The sequence below is a fragment of the Grampus griseus genome (genome assembly GCF_964374135.1).
Source record: "Grampus griseus genome assembly, chromosome: X".
NCBI lineage: Eukaryota > Metazoa > Chordata > Mammalia > Artiodactyla > Delphinidae > Grampus > Grampus griseus.
Genome location: NC_138999.1, coordinates 67,580,812 through 67,607,134, shown reverse-complemented (window position 1 = coordinate 67,607,134; position 26,323 = coordinate 67,580,812). Strand labels below are relative to the sequence as shown.

General features: G+C 36.2%; 1 protein-coding gene across 1 annotated transcript in view; it reads left to right on the top strand.

Moving 5' to 3' along the window:
• Positions 1-1,079: 1,079 nt before the first annotated feature.
• Positions 1,080-26,323, top strand: part of BRWD3 (bromodomain and WD repeat domain containing 3) — a gene marked incomplete at its 3' end in the record, with an annotated part of 120,351 nt that continues 95,107 nt past the window's right edge. The window contains exons 1-6 of the mRNA XM_082680807.1: positions 1,080-1,127; positions 1,255-1,313; positions 1,516-1,545; positions 1,947-2,006; positions 13,602-13,752; positions 15,108-15,206. Of these exons, the coding sequence (XP_082536933.1) occupies positions 1,097-1,127; positions 1,255-1,313; positions 1,516-1,545; positions 1,947-2,006; positions 13,602-13,752; positions 15,108-15,206 (430 nt within the window). The 5' untranslated portion in view covers positions 1,080-1,096. The remainder of the gene's footprint in view (positions 1,128-1,254; positions 1,314-1,515; positions 1,546-1,946; positions 2,007-13,601; positions 13,753-15,107; positions 15,207-26,323) is intronic.

The window sequence follows — 26,323 nt, the reverse complement described above, 5'->3', positions numbered from 1 at the left end:
GGTACTGTACTAAGAGTTAGGGGTTATATATTAAATAACGAAAGTTGCCCCAAACCTGTAGAAAACTACCTTGCATACAGATATGCAATAATACATAAAAATCCATGGTTAACATAAAATATTTTGACAGTATTTGAAGACACAATTGAAAATTATCCTATAGGAATGGGACAGATATGGCATGTGTTACACATTCAGAAGGGGAAAAAATAAAATGCTTCATGTCTGACAGCAAATTCTTCCTGAAAATTTATCAGAATCAGGGGACGTTTAGAGAGCTGCTCTTTCTCTATAACAATATGAGCCCTGCCCTCCGGACTTCTAAGTTAACAGCATTTTCATCTGGTACAAAAATCATTTTAAAGAGAAACAAGTGACAACGAAGTAGGGACTCCTTTTCTTTCTCAGTCACGAGATCCTTTAGCGGCTAGCCTCCTTTCGGTGGAAGAGAGACAAAAAAATCAAAGCCTCCTCGGTGCCGGGAGGGAATGGAAGAAAGCAGCTGAATCAAGTCGGCTCCTCACATGTTCCTCACGACCACGCCAGAGGGAAAGGTCCTCAATAGGAAAGGGCCCGACTGCCCTCACAGGAAGGGTAACCACTCTGGAACTCGCTGAAGGGAACGTCACCACTGAGTTCTACGGTAGCTGCCAGAGAGTCTGCCATCAGTTAGCACCTCCCCTTCCTTCCGGGAGCGGTAGCTAGGTAACTGTCGGCTGTATTGGAGAGCTGAGGACTGGAGGATGCGTTAGTGCCTCTGGCGGTGAACAACGAGCGCTGCAGGTCCCTCTCACAGTTTTTACCCTCCCCTCTCCCCACCCCCTTTGCCCCCGCCCACCCCTCCGCCACTTCGGCTCCTCCCTCCTCTTCTCTCTCTCCCTCTCCTTCCTCCTCCGCCTCCTCAGCTCTTGGGCTAGAATATCTATGGGTCGAAACGTGATGCGATGAATCCGAGAGAGACCGAAACTGGGACGAGGAGTGCGGCGGAAGCGGCGGGACTCCTGGGCATGGGGGCTTCACCACAATAGAGGCAGCATCCCCACCCGCCCCCGCCAGCCCCTCTGGAGCAAATCCCCCAAACCCCCTCGGGAAAAGGATGGCGGCGGCACCTACCCAGATCGAAGCCGGTGGGTAGCTGTGTCCTGGGGCTAAGAGGATGGGAGCTTAGCGCGACGGCTGTCAGTTTCTTTTGAAAAAGCTTCTGTTTTTTCTTCTTTGCCTCCCTCTCAACCTCTTTCCCCCCCTCTTCCTCAGAGCTGTATTACCTGATCGCTAGATTCTTGCAGTCCGGACCCTGCAACAAATCCGCTCAGGTGAGAAGGGGAAGGAGATCTGGGAGTCTTGGGGAATGGTCCCAGTGGGGAAACCGAGGCAGCTGGGTGTGCGGTTCCGCTGTGGGTGAGGAAAAGGCCGGCCTTGAGTAGCGCTGCCGTCAGCGGCTGGGTTCAGTTTGGGGAGGGAGGAATGGGTTGGTGGCCCGAGCTGCCCTCATATCCGTGTTTCCCTTTTGCTCAGGTGCTAGTGCAGGAGCTCGAGGAGCATCAGGTACGCAGCCCCTTCGGGAAGAGGTGGGGACGGTTGGGGTGAGACTGGAGGAAGGGCAAGTAAGGGGCGGAGGGCTAGGACCGGGAGGAAGGCTTGGAACTGGGCACTCATAGCTGTTGTCACAGTGGTGAACCGGCTTCTTCCCTCAAAAGGGGCGGATATCGCTGGGGTCTTAACTCGCCCCCTCTTTATGCCTGTGGGAGGTGTTTTTTCAGGATTTCCTCCTCCTCGGCCTCCTTTCCCCCACACTCGTCTAGCTCTGAGACAACAGCTATCAGGCCAACAGCAATAAAGACGCCAAAGGGTCGAGGACCCGGACCCAAACTGGGTCGGGTTGATGCGGAGCAGAGGCTTGGCCTTTATCGTTGCCCCCTCCCCCCTTTCTTTTCGCCGGCCCCCAGCTTATTCCGCGCCGCTTAGACTGGGAGGGGAGAGAGCACCGAAGAAGCTTCGAGGATCTGGTGAGTAAAGTTTTCATTTCAACTTAACCCAACTCTTTCTCCACTCCCTCCCCACCTTATTCCCCCAACCCGCCCCCGACCCTTCAACCTACGCGGCTCTGGAGCTCAGTGCTGAGCCGAAGAACTGTCCCTTCCCCCCTCCCGGCGAGTCGGAGAAAGGGTACCTTGCCCTCCCCTTGGCCTCGTTTGTTTCCACCCGAAAACTTTGAAGAATGTGAACTGGTTATCAGAGATGCCGTACTGTAGATTATGAATATGTTACAAACATCGGGAAAGGCCCATTGTAGGGGTAAAAGGGAGAGAAACCAGGGGGTTATCTTGGGGCACGTACCAAGGACTGACGCTGGCCAATGACAGCGTTGGTAACAGCCTGGAGTTCCGGATTAGTGGAAGAAAACTGCTTTCTGGTTGGTCCTGGCTTGAAATACGGGAACTGAGGCCAGGCTGTTTTTTTTTTTTTTTTTTTGGTCTGGGGGCGGCGGGCCGCACGGCAGAGGGGGTTCAGGAGGGGAGTTGACGGACCAGGGACTAGGGAAAAACGACACAATTAAAAATAATAGCATCAAGCTAATTTCAAAATTTGTCGGGGGTTAGATAATCGACTACGGAATAAAAGCATAATCGTTGTATATCTCAGATTGTAGAAAATAGCTCATCAAATCATTATTAAATCGCATTTATGCAGTTAACAATTTCACTAAATAAGAACTGTGGATTATGAGCTTTTTGAGAATTGACGAAACACGATTTTGGATTTACAAGGAAACAACAATGGTCATATTTTAAAATAGAATATACTTTAGTAAAGGACCAAAAGCATTGGATTGACTGTTGTTTGTTCAGCAAATATAATTCATAGTGTAAATGCACCTTCTGTTCGGCATTGACACACGCAAAAAGGTGATCCTTTTTATTTTTGGGAGGATGTTCCCTTGTGTTAGCCACTGGCACAGTCAATTGGAAGGAAATGAAAGGAGAAAGGGGTGATGTTACTAAAATCTAAGTTCAGCTATCTTTCCTTCCAGTAAGATCCAAACAGAGGAAAATTAGACAAAGTTAAAGAAAGTTGGAGGGGTATGGTAGACTCTAAATATAAATAGAATGATTTAAAATTTGCTTTCAACAGGACAATATTTAAATTACTTTGGTGTTCATTTGATAATTTTCTTTGTATTAAATTACAAGAATGAGGCCATGCTAATTATCACCAAATCTACTGACTAATTTTTTTTAGTTTTGCAAAGCACAGAAAATGATATAATAATTGTGATAAGGATAAACTCCACCATCTGTAATATTAATGGTAAAAAATTCTCCGATGGATAAAAAGTATTTTTGAAAAACTGCATGTATTACCAATTTAATTTGTAGTCAGACTTTTTGTTGGACTGAAGTTCTTTCAAAAAAAGGGCAAAAACAACAGTGCTTACCAATATGTTTTAATACTTTATGACTAATGTGGTTTTGTATACTGAGGTGTATTGACAATATTTTTGTTTATTTGTTTCTAAGTAGACCATTTTAAGCAAGTAACATTTTTTAAAAGGAAAAAGCTTTTTAAAAATTAACTTGACAGTTCCAAAAAGTAAATGAGCACCAAAATGATTAAAAATAGTCTCCTAACCACACACACACACACACACACACAGAAAAACAAAAAAAACAAAGTCCAGTTTACTAGACTTCCTTTCCTTATATTGTAAAGGCATATTTTCATGTAATTGTAATCAATGTCCACTTTATGCTTTATATTTTCTTATGTAACACTTTTACGTATACTTATCTATATTTGAGTAGTCATTGTTATTTTAATGGCAAGGAAAGATTCGGTTGTTTTTAAGTTGCTGTGATTAGAACTCAATTGCCAGTTGAACATTTGGGTTACTTCCAGTTTTTCACTAATATCTGCATAGTTAAGTAGTCTTTCTGCTTTTTTCCTTTTTTTTTCTTTTCTTTTCTTTTTCAGTTGTTTTTCTGGGCTATATTTCTGAAGTGGAGTTATCAGGTCAAGGGACTCATCCATTTTATAGCTTTTGTTATATATTATAAAATTGCTCTCCAGAAGATTGTCCTAATTTATAATGTAACCATCTAGATACTTAGAATGAATTTTTAAAATATTTAAAAATCTTTTGGTGGTTTTAATAGGTGAAAATAGTCCTCAATTGACTTAATTGGTTCTTTTCCCCATTATTAGTGAGGCTTAAACTTTAACAAATTATTTTTTAATTGTCATTAATCCATTTGTATATCCCTACATATACTTGATTTTCACCTTTATCTTTTTAATTTATTGTTTTTATAATTACTTATACATTTTTAATTTTTATATACACAGAATTTCTTCTATTGTTTGACTGTTATCTATGGTTTAGTGTTACCTTTTTTGTTTTTAATTTACTTTTTGTATTGTACACATAGGTTTTTATTTTTCCACACCAGGGTCCAATTTTTGTAGGGATATTACATTTTGATAATATGGTCTTATTTTTAGTCATATGTCTGTTCTCTACCTATAGATTTCTTTGTAAGGGAAGATGAGGCAGGGCTGAGAATTGAACAGAAGGAAAAGAAGTGGCTGAGAACTGAGTGTGCAGTGTTTGATTGCTAGATTCATCAGTCGTACTGTTGATAAAAATTATTTCAAATCTGGCTTGAGATTTTGAGTGGCTTCATTGTAGGAGAGATGTAGGTTCATTTTGTTTTGTTTTGTTGTGTTGGCCACACCAAGGGACATGCAGGGTCTTAGTTCCCCACCAGGGATTGAACTTGTGCCCCTGCAGTGGAAGCACAGAGTCCTAACCACTGGACCACCAGGGAAGTCCCGGGGTAGTATTTTTTAAAGTGCTGTTAGAACAATGGATTTATACAGTGTGATCTTTGATTTAGCTACATGTTTTGGATTTAAATTTAGGGCAAAGTATTAATTAGTATAATTTTATAGCAGCACTTCAAACTGAAGATGTACTGGGATATAAAAAGGAAAGAAGACAAATGCATAATGAAGAGGTGAAGGACTATAAACAAGGATATCAAAATACTGAATTGAAGTTGCATAGTCATGTATACTACATACTTGAAACAAAAATCCTGCCTTTCTGTCCATATGTATATTTTCATTTGAATTGTCTATACTGCTTAACTTGATTTATCCAGAAGAATATTAAGATAATAAGTTAGATTTCTTCAACACTTCATTACTACTGTTACTATTGCATAGCCTAGGAATCCCTATTTTTTCTTTCTTAAATCTGATTTAGTGTTTTACTTATAATTTGGAACACATGGGAAGGTGCTTTTTTGTTAAAGCTGCTTGCAGTCAAGTATTGACATGTCAAGATCTGAAATGCCTTTAAAAAATGAGTCTGAACATGAAATGTTTGTCAGTTTATGTTGAACTGTAACGTTTTTGATTATGACATTCAAAAAAAATCTAAATTAATTTTCAGAATTTTGTAATGATACAGGGAGAGAATTGAAGTCAGGGTGATTGTTTTTGAAGTTTGATCTGAGTATTTTTCTTTATTTCTGCTTGACTGTTATTTACAGCATAATAGAATTAGATTTGCTTCTTACATCTTAAGGTAGATAATATAAATAAATACAGATGTCCTTTCATTTGTGGTGACCCTGTTGAATTGTTGACTATTTTATTGCTTCCTCCTTGGAGCTTTATTGGGGATGACAAACAGAGCAGTGAGGGGCGTGTGTGTGTGTGTGTGTGTGTGTGTGTGTGTGTGTGTGTGTGTGTAAACAAATGAACAGTTTTTGTAAATATACAAATTTTATATATTGGAATGGTGAGTTGGAAACATTTTTTAAAGGCATGCTTTAAGATTTTTGAATCACTGTATGGGTACTCCTATCATAAGACTGAACCAAAGACATAATTATCTTTAGGTGTGGTATATATTTTTACATTTATTCAGCATTTTTCATCTGTAGAATTGAAAGTACCAATTAGTGCTTACATTTGGAGTGACATAGATTTTATTACCTTCATTTTATATTCAAAAGACTTGAAGTAGTTTTCTGCTACTTAAAAAACTTTTATCAAGATCGTATGTTCACTGCTGTCTTTAGAAATAGTACATCTATGGTGATATATGTCATTATAAGAATTTACATCTGCATTTAACATATTTGAGTTTAAAAATGTTTTCACATTATCTCATTTGATCCTCACCAACTGCTTTAAAACACTGTATTTGAATTCCAGACATACCTGCATTTTTTTCTTACCTTACCCAGCTCTTGTTCTCTAGTTACTAGTAATAGCTTAAATTGTCTATTAGAACTGTAGAATGATTTTGAGTGCTGGTAGCATGGTATTGCATCTCTAAGTGTGGAAGCAATTTAAGCATGTGTGATTTATTAACTGTTATGTGGACACACAGCCATAGTTAGGAGGAACGGAATGCATCATGGGAAACCAAAAAGCATGTGCTGCTTGACTCCCGTGTGGATATAATGCTAACTGATAGGTATTATGGCAGGCAGCAGTCAATGTCTGTAAACTGGTAGTCCTCACTACTGATTGGCTTGAGCCACATGTACGCTCTTGCTTTCTATAACATGTTTGTTTTACCTATTCATCTGGATTGATCACTGGCTTTTTTTTTCCACACTTGGGCTCTAGAAACATACTTTCAATGATTAAAATCCTTTTGGAGATATAGCATCAGTCCTAGGAAAACTGGTATCTCAGTACAAATAAGATGGTATTAAGGAAACGAAGAGAGCTGCTGTTAAAGAGTAAGAATTTGGATTGGGTGAATGTTTCTTATAAAATTTTGTCCAGAAAGCACCTTTATGACATTTGAATATTAGTTTAGTTTGTGTGTTTCTGTTGAAGTTCTACTGATGTTGGTTATTGACTGATTAATAATTTTTTTATAGGGAGCAAAATAGTAATTTAAAGTCAACTTAGTGTTTGTGTCATATTTTAGAGATGCCTTTGTTTGACATTTCTCAAATAGGATTTTGTGGGTAGTAGAAAAGGCCATAAGATTTAGTCCAGGAGATAGTCATTACTCGTTGAACTACCCTGGGCAAGTTACTTAACCTCTCAGAGATTCAGTTTCCTCATTTATAAAATAAAAACCCCTACCTGTTTTGCAAGGTTGTTGTGTGGACCAAATGAGTTAAATATGAAAGAATGCAAATGAGTGCAAATGAGTTGGTTACTACATTTTAAATATAGGACAGAGAGTTTGAATGGTTAGCATTAAAATCTGAAGAACTATGACCCCAGAATTTATGTTTTCTTGGGTAATTGGCTAATTATCACCACCTAATTTTCCTAATATTTTTTATAAGGTAAGGGACATATAAAATAGTACCATTAAAGCATTTAAGGCTTCCCTGGTGGCACAGTGGTTGAGAGTCCGCCTGCCGATGCAGGGGATCCAGGTTCGTGCCCTGGTCCAGGAAGATCCCACATGCCGTGGAGCAGCTAGGCCCGTGAGTCATGGCCGCTGAGCCTGCATGTCTGGAGCCTGTGCTCCGCAGCGGGAGAGGCCACAACAGTGAGAGGCCCGCGTACCACAAAAAAAAAAAAAAAAAAAAGAAAGAAAGAAAAAAAAAAGCACTTAAAAAATGTCAGAATTGAGCCCAAAATGAGTGTCTTTGAAGTGCATCTGTGTTAAGCAAGGAATGATCACTAGGTGAAAAGATATTTAGTGTTATTTGCATTTTTATGTATTACAGAAAAGTAATTCAATATGATACTGGTATAGTATTAACTCATTTTTAAGAAGTGGGAGGTATGTTTTTCCCATGTCTTGTTGCAGGGATCCTCAACCCTTCTGACTGATCTCTTCTTATCCTAATCTTATTTTCTATACATTATTGACAATTTATTTCTTGTATTTTAACTTACCTTGTTGAAGATGTTTTCTTATGCCTTTTAGTATCTACCATGGTGCTTTATAATTAGCTGGTTCTTAGTTATTACTTGTTCAATTTTCTTAACTTTTTTAGAAGTGTTTTCTTTTTTTCTTTTTTTTTATAAGTCATGGATGTTTGTAGCTTTTTAAAATTAATTAATTAATTATTTTTTTGGCTGTGTTGGGTCTTTGTTTCTGTGCGAGGGCTTTCTATAGTTGCGGCAAGCGGGGGCCACTCTTCATCGCCGTACCCGGGTCTCTTACTATCGTGGCCTCTCTTGTTGCGGAGCCCACGCTCCAGACGTGCAGGCTCAGTAGTTGTGGCTCCCGGGCCTACTTGCCCCGCGGCATGTGGGATCTTCCCAGACCAGGTCTGGAACCCGTGTCCCCTGCATTGGCAGGCAGATTCTCAACCACTGTGCTACCAGGGAAGCCCTTAGAAGTGTTTTCATGATATATATTTTTTAGGCTTACTAATCTGCTAGCTAGTATGGAGTTCTTTTTATTGGGCCTTTCTCTACTGAGAAACTTCTAGACTGTGGGTGGGTCCCTTGTTCTTGTCTTGATATCATCTGACCTCAGGGTTATAGTACTTTTAGTGCTTTCTTGAGGCAGTATTAACCAGAGAATACTTGAGCCCTAGGTGGATTGCTCTGCCTGTCTCATTCCTGAGGAAATCTTAAAACTAATAAAAATAAAAATAAATGCTATGAACAATGATTAATTTTTTCAAAAGAAAATGATAGGAAGTCTTAACACTTTGTGGTCCACCCTGTTAACCAGTGGTATTACTACAATGGAAAGGCCTGTTTTCTTTCCTTTGCTTCCCAGTTTTTCATTTCTCCTCCTTCAAATTCAGCAAACATTAAAACTCAAATTTTAAATTATAAAGATAATATTGGATTATTGCAGGCATTTATATTTTACTGAACAGTATCAAGCAGAAAATAAACTATTAGATTTTTATGTTTTCTTTCATCTTTTTTGTACAAGTATGGGCATTTTTTTCTTTCAAAATCAGATACTCTGGATAGAGTTTTTTATTTTTATTTTTTTTAACTTAATGTTGTGTAGGAGCATCTTAAACATTGAGGAGATATATGTACTAGTCACTGTGCAAAGTGTGTTTACTGGATGGGGGTTCCTTTCTCTTTGCCTGGAATGCCTTCCCTTCCTTTTGTCTGCCTTGTTAACTTTCACTTAGAATTCAGGTGTGAAATTGGACAAGAACCCCTACCCCCAGGCTAAATTAGGTACTATACTTTGCTTCATTAGCTCTCTGTACTAAACCTCTGGGCGCTTGTAGATTTGATTTGTTTCTAGCTACTAGTTTGTTTCCCCCACTGGGATTATGGATTTTTTTAGGGCAGCAGTTTAATCTTTCCATTATATCCCTATACTTCAAATGTCTGAATGAATGAATGCATGAGTGAATGATTTTGTTTTTGTTTTACAAATAATATGAGGTGGTTATCATTACTCCCTGTTTTGCAGTTGAGGAAGCTCAGGCTCAGAGAGACTGAATAACTTTGCAGGTCATATAAGTAGGATCCTGGGGATGCTGGAAAAATTCAAATCTAAGTCTTTTCTACAGTATCATACTGCCAGGAGTAACAGCTAGTAAATTTTAGAGCCTGAGTAATCCAGGCTCTTAGACTTAAAAGTACTGTGCTTATCTCTACTATACTTATATTGATATATTTAAAGCCTTGCTGTATTTTTCAAAATCTGTTTTGTTTCCTGTCCCTAAATATCAAAAAGTCATGTGACTAACTTTATGGATGTTCATTTTCTATCCCCCCCAAAAAAACCCATTTCAAATCTCAGAGAAAATGTTGCATTTTACTTCTTCAGCATATGGTCTCAGTTTCATTCTTCATTTTACCTGTGTAGTGATTTTAGTTATAAAACAAAACACACAATTCTATTTTCTTTGTTTTTTAGTTACTTGTCTGATCTTATTATTTCGAAAAGCCAAAGTAAGAATGCTATCATGGCTATCTGAAAATAGTATTTCAAATGTAGCTCTTGGTGCAGGTCTGGCCCCCTGAGATTAGGTACCTTTTGTATGTTATTCAGTGCCCAGCTGGATTCCTTCTGGTCTTCTCAGTTGTCATAATGATTCTCAAGTGTGGTGATTTCAGTTGTTAGATTTGCTCTTTAGGTCAGCCAGTGTTCCTATCAAGAAGGTTTATAATCTAGGCTTCATTTAATTTCTTTCAGTTTATCAAATTTATAGTTTTAATTTTTTCCAGTCTTTGTGTTACTTTCATGATTTTTCAGCTGCCTTAATGGGACAGTAATAGAAATAACAGTGGGCACAGAGACCCAGATTCTGGTCCATTCATTGTGACCATTGAACTTCACTCCTCTGGATCTGTTTTTCCTACTGTAAGATGTGGAATTAAGTTGATTGTATATAAGGATCCTTCCAGTTCAAAGGTTCTATAATTTAACTCCTTGGAGCTATTTTACAGAATAATACAAAAGTTTGTATTATGCTCTTGAACTTTGTTTTTAGAGAGTGCCTTTCTTCTTCAGATCTCAAAGTGCTTGTTGTGTTACTTCTTGGCCATTATATTCCAGAAAGAAATTTGGCTAAATAACTGCAATTAGAATATTTTGAGTTTTAATCAAAAAGAGTGGCTTTTAATAAGCCACAAATTTCATAGAATATTTTAATACATATCTTCAATATTATATTTTATGATATATTACATTATATTCACATGTAATTCTAATACAGAATTTTTTTAAAACTTAGAAATGTAATTACTGAGGGTGGATAAGAGTTCTTATGCCTAAAAAGATCACCTTTAAGAAATTCCAGCTTTGGGGACTTCCCTGGTGGTCCAGTGGCTAAGACTCTGCACTCCCAATGCAAGGGGCCCGGTTTGATCCCCAGTCAGGGAAGTAGATCCCACATGCCCCAACTAAGAGTTCGAATGCCACAACTAAAGATCCCACATGCCACAACTAAGACCAGGCACAGCCAAATAAATAAATAAATAAATACCTATTTTTAAAAAAAAATTTTAAAAAAAGGAATTCCAGCTTTAGGCAAAGCAAATGGATTGAAGTAAATGTTTAATACCACTTATAAGTCCTGAAGTTTGATTTAGAAGAAACTATCATTGCAAGAACTGTGCTGATATAGTCTGGAAGCCTGTAAATATTGTTTAAAGGAAAAGAGCACGTTCAAACTCAAAAGTATTGTTATTGCCATTGTGTTGATAGAATCTCTGTTTCTCTTGTGCTGTTTTACAATCAAATTTTTATTGATTTTAGAGGAATGGATTTTTGAATGGGACTGCCTAGAAATTGAGCAATTTTCTGTTGCATAGGGTGAAAAGCAAACTTGTAAACTTTAATAGTTTATAATACAAATTTTCAAGGGGGAGAATGTGAGAGTAGATGAGCCTTGTATTAGTTGCTTAATTAATGATTCTGTGTTTTTAAATGATTACTGAGGAATAGATAAAACATTTATATAACTAGCTGAAAATGAAGCATCATTGTTTTTATAAAATGAAGTAGCCAGGAGGCCTAAGGTTTCAGTTTAAGGTATAATTCTGACAGGTTTCTTTAAGAGGGTAATACTAAAAATTCATATCAGAGAACTCCCGTTTTCTGGATTATATGTTACTGTATATATATTGCAAGTTGGTGGGTAGATTTGTGTAACAAGTGAATAACTCTTGAGATGGTAATGAAATGAGGAAAAGAAAATTGATAAAAAAGAAAATGCCACTAAAGACAACAACTACCATTGTGTGTAAAGCCTTATAACATTTACTTGGTGAAAAGGTAATGACTGATATCAGAAGCCCAGTTTATACAAGACAGTGTTGCGGGAAAAAAGGCATAAAATATTATAGATGTTAATATGCAGTATGTTAAGGCTTTTTTCTTTGAGATATATGCTTTTAGGAGTACTAACTATATTTGCACGTAGGCCTATTTAGGAATGCCCTATTGTGGAGAGAATGAATTACAAACTAGGATTTTAGGACATCAGTGTCTCTAAGTAACAAAAAAAAAAGTTTTTAGATTGAATCATCACGTACTTTGACTTTAATATTACCTGTATATTTTAGTTCTATGTAGTTACTTGCTTGGAAAACAAAACTAGACATGTGTGAAATAACTGAAAGAATTTGCTTGATCCTTTGTCCCAATCCAGAAGCTAAACCTTGTAGATGCAAATAATCAGGTTAAGTTGCCATTCTTCTTCTTCTTTTTTTTATCTTAGTTCCCTGACCAGAGGTCGAACCCGTGCCCCCTGCAGTGGAAGCATGGAGTCTTAATCACTGTGCCAGGGAAGTCCCATAAGTTGCCATTCTTCCTGACCATCATGACAGTTGCCAGGCCCCAGTGATTTTGGTAGATTAAAATTTGTTTCTTCAGGGACTTACAAAAGATAATTGGCAGGAAATAATTTTAAAAAATCACAATAGAATCATTTATTCCCAGATTCCTAAATACATGTTGGATTGTAGTTCTTTGACCTGTGTTTCCTAAGAAAACAAAAAAGGCACCCTGATAGGAGAAAGATTTTTCCTCTGTGAGTTCATATGATATTACTTATAGGTAGACTTTGGTTTTTATTCATTCATTGATTCAGTGAACCAGTATTTATCAAGAACACACATAATCTCTTCTGGTGATCATTAGGGATGATTTACAAAATTATTCCTTTGAGTTATATTGTTTTTGACTTGGAAGTAATATATTGATATGTGTCCTATGTGATGGTAGGTATATATATGTATATATATATATATATTTATCTCTGTAGCACTTATAAAAATTGGCATTGTAACTGTAAGTAGATTTTAGGGGCTTTTGTCAAGATGAGAATATAGATGTTCTTTTTATCTAAGGATTTTTAATGTTCTAGTTTACTCTTTACTGTTTTAATAATTAGGTATTTATGAAACACATCAGTAACTTTAACATTAGCTTAGATAAAAAATGAAAACCAGTTTTGTTGTTTTATTGTCTCATTCCTATCTACATTAGTTAATCATCTTCAGAAATTTACTTGTGTTTTAAAGATGAGTTAATGTTAAAATAAATAAATAAAGCACTTGGAGGAAAAAAATGAGTTAATGTTGCAATGAATTTTGAGTACATAGCTTGTTTAGAACATGGTATTTAAAATAATCATTAATTTGATACTCTTTTGAAAACCAATTAACTTTTTTAGGAGAAAGAGTTCTGCTTTAATTAAGCAAATGTGTCCTGTTAATCCTAAAGGGACTTAAGTGAGAGTTTGGTGCAAGTATTACCTTTTGTTTGCATTCTTATCATTTATATAGAATCTAGGTTCTCTGATTCTTGATCACTGCTGATCAAGTACTAGTAGAGTTTACCCATCATCTTTGTACTTTGATTTTTAGGCATGATCCTTTTTGCTGTTTTGTAATGCTTATTGCATTAGATTAACAGCTAAGCAAATGATTTAATCAAGGCACGAAAAAGTAAGTTAAACTGCCATGTCATTTATGTGTTATCACTTGTTTAAATGATGCTTAATTTTTGTAGCTGTTTCTTAAATTTGGTTGAAGTATTAAATATTTAAAATGTTATTTTCCTTGTGTGTTTTAAAATTGTACTTTTTTCCATGATGGAACAGTTTGGTAATGGACTAGATTAATGTTTTTAAACCAAATTTGTTTTCCTGTATTTTACTTATGCTTTTTAGGTGGCAGCCAATGCACACATTCCTCCAGACTACCTCCTTAAAATTTGTGAGCGGATTGGTCCCTTACTAGATAAGGAGATCCCTCAGAGTGTTCCTGGGGTACAGACATTACTAGGTGTTGGTCGGCAGTCTCTGTTACGGGATGCCAAAGGTAAGATTTTTACAGTTTTTAGAGGAAGGAGTCGAGAGTAGTGTGTTTTTATGTTAATTAAATGTTCCCATGCTTTTCTAAATACTAATTTTCTTTTAGTTTTTCTTATCTTGCCAATCTTGTTTTTATTTTCCTAGTGTACAAGTAAATTTTTAGAGGCCTAAATGGAGCCCTTTTCTGTAAAACAGTGAATACTATAGAGGTAAAGACTATAAAATCTCTTTGTAATCCTGTGGAATAGAAATCTCAAAAGATCGCTGCTCTGATTAGTACAGTATAAATACATAAAATATTCTTTCATTACATTTTGATGTTCTTAATCTTTGAGTCTTGATATCATCCTAATCACATTGGGTATTTCATAACAGGTAAATGAAAATTATGATATATAACTATGTTTATAATTAAAAATATTAAAAAAAATCAATCCATCAGCGTTCAGTAACAGTTTCTCTACTCCACTATTTTTCAGTCTTTTACAGATTTCTCCCAAAGTTTTACACGGAACCCCCATATGTAAATTATATAGATAGAATTTTCTGAATGTAAAAATGTGAAATTAGGCATTTAGGATGCCTTAGTGAATTAAATACTTCAGATCTAGCAACCAATTTATTTCTATGTTTTGTTTTTTTAGCATAATGTTTTAAAAATCCTAATTTACAAATATAAATAGTTACATAAATGATGTCAGTTTTTAAATATCTTAATTTAAGGAAATTCTTTAATTCAGTTAATTTGAAACCTTTCAAGAGAGTAGTAGAATATTTTTGTTTCAAAGTTGAATTATTAGGAATATTTTGTATTTGCTTGAATTTTTTGACATAAACATTAAAGATAAAAAACACAACTATTTTTACTCAATTATCATCTGATATGCAGTGTTACCTGTTATGGCACAGCTGGCAGGCGCTCCATAACATTAGCATACACGAAGTATAAATGTTTCTGAATTTTACCTGGCATACTTGTGCTGTATTCATTTCCTTGCTTATACAGTTTTATATGAGCAGATGTGTATAAGCCTAAAGATCAAGAAGGGGACCAATGTAAACTTAAAACCTTATTAATCCATGACATATTTACATAAGATTCAAATATATGTATAATAAAAGCTTTGGTTCTATATCAGCATGGAAATAAAATATCCTGATGATAATATTAAGGCATTGGTGTTCACCTATCATAATATAGATTATAACACTTTTAAACATATGCATATTATTTCTTATTGTGGTTTTAATAGTTAAAAATGTATTTCAATAAATAAAATTGAAAACAGATATTTGCCTCTAGGGTACAGTTAAAAAAAAACTGTTCTATGCCTTGACTAACTTTTGAATCTTTCTGTATAGACTGTAAGAGTACACTATGGAATGGCTCTGCTTTTGCAGCTCTACATAGAGGCAGACCTCCAGAACTACCTGTAAATTATGTGAAACCTCCAAATGTGGGTGAGTAATGTCCATGTGAGTTATAAACATATTCTTAATTTGTTCCTTCCTGAACTCATTATACAGCCAAAAATACGTACCAGAATTAAATTTGAAGTATAAACAAACTGCTTACATTCTTGAAGAGTTTCATGGTTGGTCCAGATTTTTTAAAGCTTTTTTTTTTTTTTTTTTGCGGTACGGGGGCCTCTCACTGTTGTGGCCTCTTCCGTTGCAGAGCCTGTGCTCCGGACGCACAGGCTCAGCGGCCATGGCTCATGGGCCCAGCAGCTCCACGGCATGTGGGATCTTCCCGGACTGGGGCACGAACCCGTGTCCCCTGCATCGGCAGGCGGACTCTCAACCACTGTGCCACCAGGGAAGCCCTAAAGCATTTTTATGTAAAGCAAATATAATCATGGTTTTGTAAAAGGTAACCTTTTTTTAAAATTCATTTTCTTTCTTTCTCTTCCCCTGGCCTCTCCTCCTCCCCTTCCCCTCCTCCCCCTCCCTTCCTCCTCCCCTCCTCCTCCTCTCCCTTCCCCTTCCCCTCCCTCTCCTCCACTCTTCTCCTCTCCTGTCTTCCCTCCCTTTCTTTTTTTTCTTCCTTCCTTCCTTTCTTTCTTTCTATTTTTCTCTCTTTCTTCCTTCCTTCCTTTCTTCCTTTCTTTATTCCTTTCTTCCTTTCTCTCCTTCTCTCCTTCTCTCTCTCTTTCTCTCCTTCTCTCTTTCTCTCTCTTTCTTTCTTTCTCCCTTTCTCCCTTTCTCCCTCTCTCTCTTTCTCTTTCTTTCCTTCCTTCCTTCCTTCCTTTCTTCCTTCCTTTCTTTCTTTCTTTCTTTCTTTCTTTCTTTCTTTCTTTCTTTCTTTCTTTCTTTCTTTCTTTCTTTCTTTCTTTCTTTCTTTCTTTCTTTCTTTCTTTCCTCTTAGCAGAAGCATTTCCTTTTTTTATATATTTCAGGTGTTTTTTACCATATGGATGTCTATTTACATATTTCTGTGCTGAGCTCAAAGATTTTACAGGAACTATGTAAAGATAGATTTCAGAAGGAAGCAAAAGTACATTCTGCTTATAGCTGCTTGCCAAACTTATAATGATGTAATAAATTTTATGTCTTTATTAAAAGGAAAAAATCACCCTTCCCACTTGTAGTTTACTGAAATTCACATGTCCCATTCATATTATTCCTGGGTCATCTCTGGCCAGACCATTATGAAGAAATAATAGTAGTGGTTCCTGAGGAGATCTAGCTAACAAATCCATTTATACTAAAGTTAATTCTTGCAAAGAATGTACAGAACCAAGCAGCAAGATGAGTAACTGCCACTCTTTTCCTATTTTCTCACTCTTCTGAAAAATTACATTATTTTATATAGTGCCTAGTGCCTAGAGAATATGCCTTAAATTCAAATTGAAAAATAAGATTACTTTTTTTAAGGAATACTATTTTATGTAATTAGCTTATAGAACTTATTTACCCAAAGAGGTTAAATAAATTTAGACTAGAAATAATTTTTAAAAATATTTAGATGAAGTCATTGATAAAGATTCATAAGTGTTATTAAGATAAATTGGATTCTTTGATATATATTGCTAACACTACTCTTCCATAGCCTGGATATTACTGGAAAAAGTAGACTACTGGGTTGGGTCTAGTTGAACATGGTGTTTTTAACTTTTTTATTTTTTTTTCATTTTCAGGGGCAGTTTGTTTATCATCCAGAATTTTCTGGTGTTCACTTTTCCCTTAAGCTTTATTCATAATTAATTTATTGAATTGAATTGAGATAGCTTTTATTTTTCATGCATTTATTTATGTTCAAAAGGTATAATAGTCTTAGTCGTACTATCAACATTGTTTATATGCTTTATACTTCCTTCAGTGGTCACATGTGAAGCACTGAAGAGCAACCTGTAGAGTATTAGGTTTTCAATATTTCTTTATTCTTTCTTTCCTTCTCTTTCTCTTTTTTTCTTTCTTTCTTTTTTTCTTTTTTGCGGTACGCAGGCCTCTCACTGTTGTGGCCTCTCCCATTGTGGAGCATAGGCTCCGGACGTGCAGGCTCAGCAGCCATGGCTAACAGGCCTAGCTGCTCTGTGGCATGTGGGATCTTCCCGGACCGGGGCACGAACCCGTGTCCCCTGCATCGGCAGGCGGACTCTCAATCACTGCGCCACCAGGGAAGCCCTCTTTCTCTTTTTTAAAAATATTTATTTATTTGGCTGCGCCCGGTCTTAGTTGTGGCACATGAGATCTTCATTGCCGCTTGTGGGATCTTTAGTTGTGGCATGTGGGATCTAGTTCCCTGACTAGGGATCGAACCCAGGCCCCCTGCATTGGGAGCATGGAGTCTTGACCACTGGACCACCAGGGAAGTCCCTCTTTCCTTCTCTTTTAAAAAATTCTTTCTACTGTGCATATACATTCAAACTTCTGTTGGTTTTGTACAGTAAATGCTTTACATTCTGACAATCATTTTGTTATTCATAATGGTAATTGCTTAGGAATTTTAGTGTCCCTGTCACTGATGCTTTCACATTCTTAAATCTGCCATGTTATTTGGGTGGGGATGAGCTATTGAAATAGAGATAACTCAATCATGATGTATTTTCATGTAGTATATACTAGTCAAGATACTTAAGTTCAACATATTTAAAATTCAGAACCTGATAAAAACTCAGAGGAGTTGACTACGAAAGTAAACAAGATAAGTAGAAAATCTTTTAAAATTTGTTATTTGAGACAGTTTTCTCCTTGTGGGGTACAGCTTTCCATAGCTACTTTAAAATCAGTTTTATAGTTTCCCTGTATAAATAAAACTTAATCATGAAGGTAAGTCTTGAAGGTTTTATCACAGAATCTTAGCACTAGAAAGAACTTTTAGCAAAACTATTTCTTGATAAAAGGGTTCCTTGGTCAATTAAATGTGGGAAACACTGAGTTTAAAAAAATACAGAAAGAAATGAATGCACGTAGGACTGCTCAGATCCTTTCATATGCTGAAATGCATTGTGAATCATCTTAAGGGGAGCATTATCTAAGTAATTTGGCAGTGGAAATCCTTTTCCCAGAACACCTGTAACATTCTGAAAGTTTCCTGGGAGCAGATTTAGGAAACTGGGTTGCAAACCCCTGTTTAGAGCAGAAAAATCCAAAGCCCAGAGAAGTATGTGACTGGCATACGTTACACTGCTTGCCTTCCAGTCTATTTCTAAACCATTTAATGGGGAATTCCCTGGCGGTCCAGTGGTTAGGAGTCCACATTCTCACTGCCGAGAGCCCAGGTTCAGTCCCTGGTTGGGGAACTAAAATCCCACAAGCTGTGTGGGGCGGCCAAAGGAAAAAAAAAAAACATTTCATGGTCAGATGTTACCAATACTTCCTTTTATAACAGATCTACACTTAGAACTCAAAAGATAAAGGATTAGCCACATCATTTTTTTATTTTTTAAGTCATATATTATGGTGTATGTATGATTTACATAAAAAGGTTCTCCCCCCATTTCTTTTGGCCACGCCGCATGACTTGTGGGATCTTAGTTCCCCCAACAGGGATCGAACCTGTCCTGGCAGTGAAAGCCCTGAGTCGTAACCACTGGACCGCCAGGAAATTCCCAAGTTCTGCCTTTTTAAGTGTGCAGTTCAATGAGTTTTGACAAATGAATACATTTGTATAACCACCACCAACACAATAAAATATGGAACATTTTTATCACCCCTTAAATTTCTTTCATGCCTCATTGCAGTCAATGCCCTATTCCTCAATCCCTGGAAACCACTAATCTATCACTGTACTTTTGCCTTATTTAGAATGTCATCTAAATGAAATTATATAGTATGTAGCCTTTTGTGTCTGTTTGATTTCACTTAGACCTAATTCTTTTTTGATTCATGCATATCATTTCAGCAAGTTGTATTCTGTTGTATAGGTACACTGGATTCTGTATGTTCATTCATCTATTGATGGACATTTGGGTTGTTTCAGAGTTTGGCTATTATAAATAAAGGCCTATAAATATTCTTGTACAGGTTGTTGCATGAACATCTGTTTTCCTTTCTCTGGGTAAATAGCTAGGTAGTGGATTGTTGGATCATATGGTAAGTGCAGGTTTAACTTTAAGACACTATCAAATTATATCAAAAGTAGCTATCCCATTTTGTATTCCTACTAGCAATGTATAATTTTAGAATTAGTGTCTCAATTTCTATAAAAAGAAGCAACTGAGATTTTGTTTGGGATTACATTGAATCTGTAGATCAATTTGGGGAAAATTAATATCTTAACATTGAGCCTTTCATTCCAGGAACATAGTATAATTCTCCATTTATTTAGGTCTTTTTACATTTCTCACAGCAATGTTTTGTGAGATATTTCCCTAAGGGTTTCTGATGCTATTTTAAATTGTATATTTTAAAATTTCAGTTTCCAGTTGTTGTTAGTAAACACAGTTGTTGTTTTTTTTTGTATATTGCTATTCCAAAATTCACTAACTAGATCTAATAGCCTTTTTTTCTTTTTTGAGATTCTTTGGGATTCTCTACATGGATGATCATGTTGTCCACAAATAAAGACAGGTTCACTTTATCCTTTGTAATCTTTTATGCCTTATAGTGCTTTTTTTTTTTTTTTTTGCCTTGAACTGCTTGTACCTCAAGTACAATGGTGAATTGAAGTGGTAAGACTGGATGTTCTTGCCTTATTCCTGATCTTAGAGGGAAAGCAGGCAATCTTTCACCATTAAGTATGATTGTAGATGCTCTTTATCAGGTTGAGGATGTTCCCTTCTATTTCTACTTCCTTTTTTTAAAAAAAACTTATTTTATTTTTGGTTGCGTCGGGTCTTATTTGTGGCACACGGGATCTTTCATTGCATTGCATGGGCTCTCTCTAGTTGTGGTGCGTGGGTGCACGGGCTCCAAAGCATGTGGGCTCTGTAATTGTGGTGCGTGGGCTCAGTAGTTGTGGCACATGGGCTTAGTTGCCCTGCAGCATGTGGGATCTTAGTTCCCCGACCAGGGATCGAACCTGCATCCCCTGCATTGGAAGGTGGATTCTTAACCACTGGACCACCAGGGAAGTCCCTATTCCTACTTTCTGTAGAATTTTTATCGTAAAGAGATATGTCCCACATTTAAAATTTTATTCAGTATAGTTGGAATTGTACCAGTTATTTCTTGGCACTCACTTTAACTGGTATTTTATATAGTATAGTGCTACCTAATAGAACTTTCAGTGATAATGGAAATGTTCTATCCTGTGATACCCAAAACAGTAGCCACTAGTCACATGTGGCTATTGTATCTGAGGTCTAAGTTTTTAATTTTATGGAACTTTAAGTAATTTGACATTCAGTAACCGCATATAGCCAATGGACAGTGCAGATCTAGACCAGTGTGGGAATCCGTAAGCAGCCCTCTGGATAGGTGCATAATTTGGTAATAATATATTGCCTAATGATTCACTTTATATACTTAACCTGGAATATTTCCAATTTTTGTACTTAGAAACTGCCTTTAGCATTTCCTATTATGATTTTAGTAACTCACTTTAAAGATCATATTGTGCCACTTCTTTCCAATTAAAGTTTTACAATTGTCTTTGGCCAAAACCAATAAAATTCTGACCTTCTGTACTCTCTACTATATTGGATTATTTATTCAAATGTTCCCATCTTTTGTGCAGTTAATCAGCAATGTTATTTAGTAATTTAATGAAGTGGAGGAGAGGGAGCATGGGAATGGAACTTGGGAGTTAATTCCCAGATTACATTCTCCAGATTAACAGCTGTAATACTTTAAATATATGTGTACTTAAATTTACCAGGAAAAATAAATAAATAAATTTACCAGGAATGAATTTCCAAATTCCTATAGGGCAAGACCAACAATGCCTATATTTACATTATTACAGGTCTAAGCTCCAGTCATGCCACCTCATTAGCTGTATGCTTGACTAATCAAGTTAGTTTTGCATTGTGTCAAATTAAATCAGAGGAAAAAAATTGAACTAAATTCAAAACAGTACTTTTCATATTAAGTCCCTGTCTTATTCTTTTTTTAACTTTTTAAAATTGAAGTATAGTTAATTTTCAATGTTGTGTTAGTTTCAGGTGTACAGCACAGTGATTCAGTAACATATATGTATATCTATCAATTCTTTTTTCAGATTCTTTTCCATTATAGTTTATTACAAGATACTGAATATAGTTCCCTGTGCTATACAGTAGGTCTTTGTTGTTTTTCTGTTTTATAAATAGTAGTGTGTATGTGTTAATCCCAAACTCCTGACTTTTCTTCCCTCCCCCACCACGATTCCCTTTGGTAACCATAAGTTTTCTATGCCTGTGAGTCTTTTTCTTTCAAAACAGTATTAATACCTAATGCCACTGAAAGAAATCCTGGGACATATGTAATTAATATTTGTAGTATTGTTTGAGATCTTGCACTATAATCACTATGTATTGTTATTTCTTCATCCCTTTAAAAATTAGTAGTTGTTTTGGAAACTTTGTAGTGGTCATATTAAAACTTGAAAATATAATTTCATACAAGTACAGCTCTGCTTTGAGAGTTTGTCAGTACAGAAATAATTTTGAAAATCTGTTTCATGTCTGTTTGAAATGAATATTTGGAAGAACTAGTATTATAGTTATTACCCATCATGGTAAGAGTTTCAGAAATTGTCCTAATTATCACATTCTAAACAATTTTCATAAAATTATCCATAGAAATGGCAGCAAGATGCCTTGTTCATTTTAGTTTGAGACTTAACATTATACCCAAGGAACAAATGTACATGCTTGTATTTCTAAACTGAGTCAAGGGCATGATGCTGTAAGACTCTAAACCTTTTTTTACCTCTTTTATCTTTAGTACAATTGACATATAACAATGTCCTGTAATTTATGTAGTAGGCCTGTAATTTACAACTTATACAACTCAGGAGGATTGTATTAACTCTGTAGCCAAATTCATATTTATCTGTTGCCATAAGCTTCCATTTAACATTGATTGGCTCTTGACTTATTGGCCGTTGTATGGTTATATGTCAACTTAAAGCCAGAATTCACTTGGAGGTGGGAAATCTACCTCTTGTTAATATGTAAATGTAAATTGAAAGAAAGTACTCTAAGGTAAACTTTATTTGGTTGAGGTTGGCTGGGTTTCTGCCAGGAATATTTGTCACTCTCCCTCTGATTTTATGTAGTTCTCGTCTCTTGCCCGTGCATCACACTTTGGCCAAGCCTTGCTTTTTGTTGCCTGCTTCCCTCCACTTCACCTTCCTCCTTTTTGTACTTGATAATTATGCATAAAGCAAGTTGCTTCTAAAGTTATTACTTTCTTGTATCTGGAGAGGAGCAAGGGATTCTTGTCACACCTGCAAGTAATTAGAACTGGAATATAAACTCAGAGTCTTTTGTAAGTGCTACATTGTGAGTGCTCACTAAATATTAAATGAATGGAAGTGCTATGATTGCTGCCACATGGAAACGGAAGCATCCCTTTTAAAGGCATTTTTATGGTTTTATATAGCTTATATGAGTTTTTAGCCCCTTGTATCCATTTCTGGAATCAATATTATATTAATATTAGGATAATAATTTTAGTTCCTTTATTTGAAAGAAAGTAGATTTTGTTGTGTCTTAGTATGATCATGTAAAATATAATGAAAAAATAATTTCTGTTTAATCCTATTAAGAACACTTTTTTCCTTTCCTCATTATTCTTTGTCATTTCTTTAGCTTTTTCTTTCAACATACACCAGAGTATTCTAAAAGGATCTTTTAGTATTTGTTCTATACATTTTACCCAGTACCTTATAGAAATAGAACTTTATAGTTCACAAAGGGAAGCTGTAAAACAGTTTAGATTTGTTTATTTGGAGGAAAAGGCAGTCTAAAATTAAAATGTCTGTGTATGATAACCAAATCAAATTAAATGGTTTAGAAGAAGATAGTAAAATAAAGATTTAGGATATTTATTCCCAAATTATATTAAGTGAACTTTGCAGAAAGCCTGAATGGAATTAGAAATATTGTTTCTTTGCCATATCTTATATGATATTATCCTAGCAATAAGACATTCAATGACCATGAATACCAATAGCCTGTAGGACTTACTAGGTTTACTTAAATTGTACTGTGGATGGGTGTTAAGGGGTGGAAATGGCATCAGCCTTAAAGACTGTGAAGCTGTTACTCTGTGTGGTTAAGGTTTCAGAGATATAATTTGATTCATAGTAGCATCAAATCCATGAAAGAAATAATTCTGTTGTGCTTCTACTACAGTTTTCAGGTTTTATTAAAATTCATTTTTGCCCTTTTTTCTGGCTTCTTTTAAGACTTTATATTAATTTGTTGTTAGAGCTATTTTGGGAAATCCCAAACCAAGTTTCACACAGAAAACACTAGTCATTTTAAATCTGGAATTAACACTGAATTTCATGAGTCAATTTCCAATATTCTTGGCAGAGTATTTTCTTGGTCTGTTATTGTCCTCTCTACCTATAGGAGTTGATTGATATGTTCAACTGCATTTTAACCAATCATAAGGTCGTATATATGCTATTATTTTATTTTTAATAAAAATTAAAAAATAAAACTACAAATGTTAATCAATTGACTTTTTTGTAAAAGAGAAAAGACTAATCCAAGAATATTTTAGCCCTCTTTAAATACAGCTTGTTTCCTGAAAAACTGTTTTTGAAGATGATGTTGATAGTGATGGGTGTGGTGTAAGAAGTCTGATCTGTGAACAATAATCCTTTCTGCCTTGTGTGTATAAAGCCTTAAGTCTTTTATTTGGTTAGCAATTATCGGTTGAGCCTGGTACTGTTTTGATTGTCTTAAGCTTTTGCTGAAAGCACCCCTCTCCCTCCTTCATCCTCTACCCTACCCCCACATTCTTGAGGTTTGTCTTTGAGGTAGGTATATAACTACTATTTCTTAGAAGGTCACAACTTTGCTTTATTGTTATGAAGTTGTTTTAGTGGATTTTAAAACATTTCTTGATGCTATAGGCATCATATTAGAACATGCTTTTGGTAATAATGTCCTTTGTCCTTCATTCCTCTCATAGGGCTGGCCTAGCAAAGGGGTTGAAATTATTCTTTAAAATAGCTAGACCTGCTATTTCCAAAGCATTACTGGTAAAGAGGCACCTTTAAACTCTCTGGGTTGTTTATGGCTTCTATGGAAGTTAGCTTGACCTATTTTTTAAACAATTAATTCAGTTTATCTTTCAATGCCAGTTGCAGAAGAATTGGAAATATTCTACTTTTTATATAATCTGTATTAAAGTTTAAAAATTAGCAAATTACACAAGGATTTCATGAACACTTTGTATAGCATGTTATTAGATTGTAGGTGACAGATAAAATTGCTCAAGAGTTATGTGACTCATTTGTGTTAAAAATCGAATAATATCACCCATTTGCACACATCTGGTTTTTATCTGGAGCTTGATGCCAAGTTGATGATATACTCTTTTTTTTTTTTTAAATATGGAACGCTTCACGAATTTGTGTGTCATCCTTGTGCAGGGGCCATGCTAATCTTCTCTGTATCCTTCCCATTTTAGTATATGTGCTGCTGAAGCAAGCACGATGATATACTCTTTTTCCCAGCAGATATGGTAGTTTCCTGGCTTTGGCAGGCAAAGATATGGTAGATGTCATTATCTCTTAGCATCATTGATCAGATATTTCCTGTGATATAAGCCGTAGAATTCAGTGAGTTATTCATCCTTATCGGCAGTGAAATTTTCTTGTGGTTAGTGATTTTCTGGTTTAGGTTCAAGTGTTTTTAATTAATTAATTAATTTATTTATTTTTGGCTGTGTTGGCTGTTCATTGCCGAGCACGGGCTTTCTCTAGTTGTGGCAAGCAGGGGCTACTCTTTGTTGCGGTACACGGGCTTCTCATTTCAGTGGCTTCTCTTGTAGTGGAGCACGGGGTCTAGGCACGTGGGCTTCAGTAGTTGTGGTTCACGGGCTTAGTTGCTCCAGAGCATGTGGGATTTTCCTGGACCAGGGCTCAAACCCGTGTCCCCTGCATTGGCAGGCTGACTCTTAACCACTGCACCACCAGGCAAGTCCAGTTCAAGTGTGTTTTGTTTTTGTTTTTGTTTGTTTTGTAGCGAGGAGGGCTTTTATCAGTACTAAACTGCTGAATGTGTAGGGTAATTCAAAATAACTTACCTTGTGCAAGTCTCATCAAACAAAGACCACCAGGAACAAGCCTGTAGTTTGAAAAAATCAAATTTATTTACTCTTAGTGAGGGAGTGTACTGCTGAGGCACCGTGGAAGGCCTCTGGGCAAGAGGGAGGAGGGAAGTGTCTTTAGTAAATTTTGGCTTACCACTGAAGAATTTTGAGGAGTGTCTGAAGGAAGCCAGGATTAGTTCTGGATTGGTGGCTGATTCTGAGGTAAATTGAGAGAAGTGGGTATTAACTACGGGTTGGGTGTGGTCATGAAGCTGGGCGGTTTAGGACTTGGGTATCTCGCTCCAGTAATAAATGAAAATACCAAAGTGAGGATGGGGGCATCATTGGTAAGAAAGCTGTAATCACCCAAAGAAGGGGTCGCTATGATATTTTACAATTGCTGCATGACCTTGGGAAAAACAGTGTTTCCTGTTAACTTTTCAGCTGGCTTTATCTGTGTCTGTCCTCCCAGCCTGATTAATTGCAGGGCTGCTTTTTTCTTTTTCAGTCCTAACTGACATTTACTCTTTCAGTCCCAGATAGGTTTTGATTCTTTCAACATGTGTTCTTATAAATCTTTTAAAAACACATGGTCAAGCTACAACAATTTGTTATTGTCTTTAAGGGCTTTTCTGGATATTCTTAGTCTGTTGAATTGAAAATCTTTTGTTTTGGTCTACAGACATTTTCTAACACCAGTTCAAAATTCCATGCCAGTGTACAATAATTTTAAAACAAACAGATTTTTCTCCACTGTAAATAATGAGTGGAGTAGAATAGTGGTCTAACAACTCTGATGTGGCCATCTCAAACCAACACTTCGGTTCTTGGTGAACTTTCCAGTAAAACCCAATTTAGTAGATACCAGAGTCCCTGCCGATTTTGTTCACTGTCTTTTGCAGGTAGAGGGAAGATTGAGGAATATAATGTAGAAT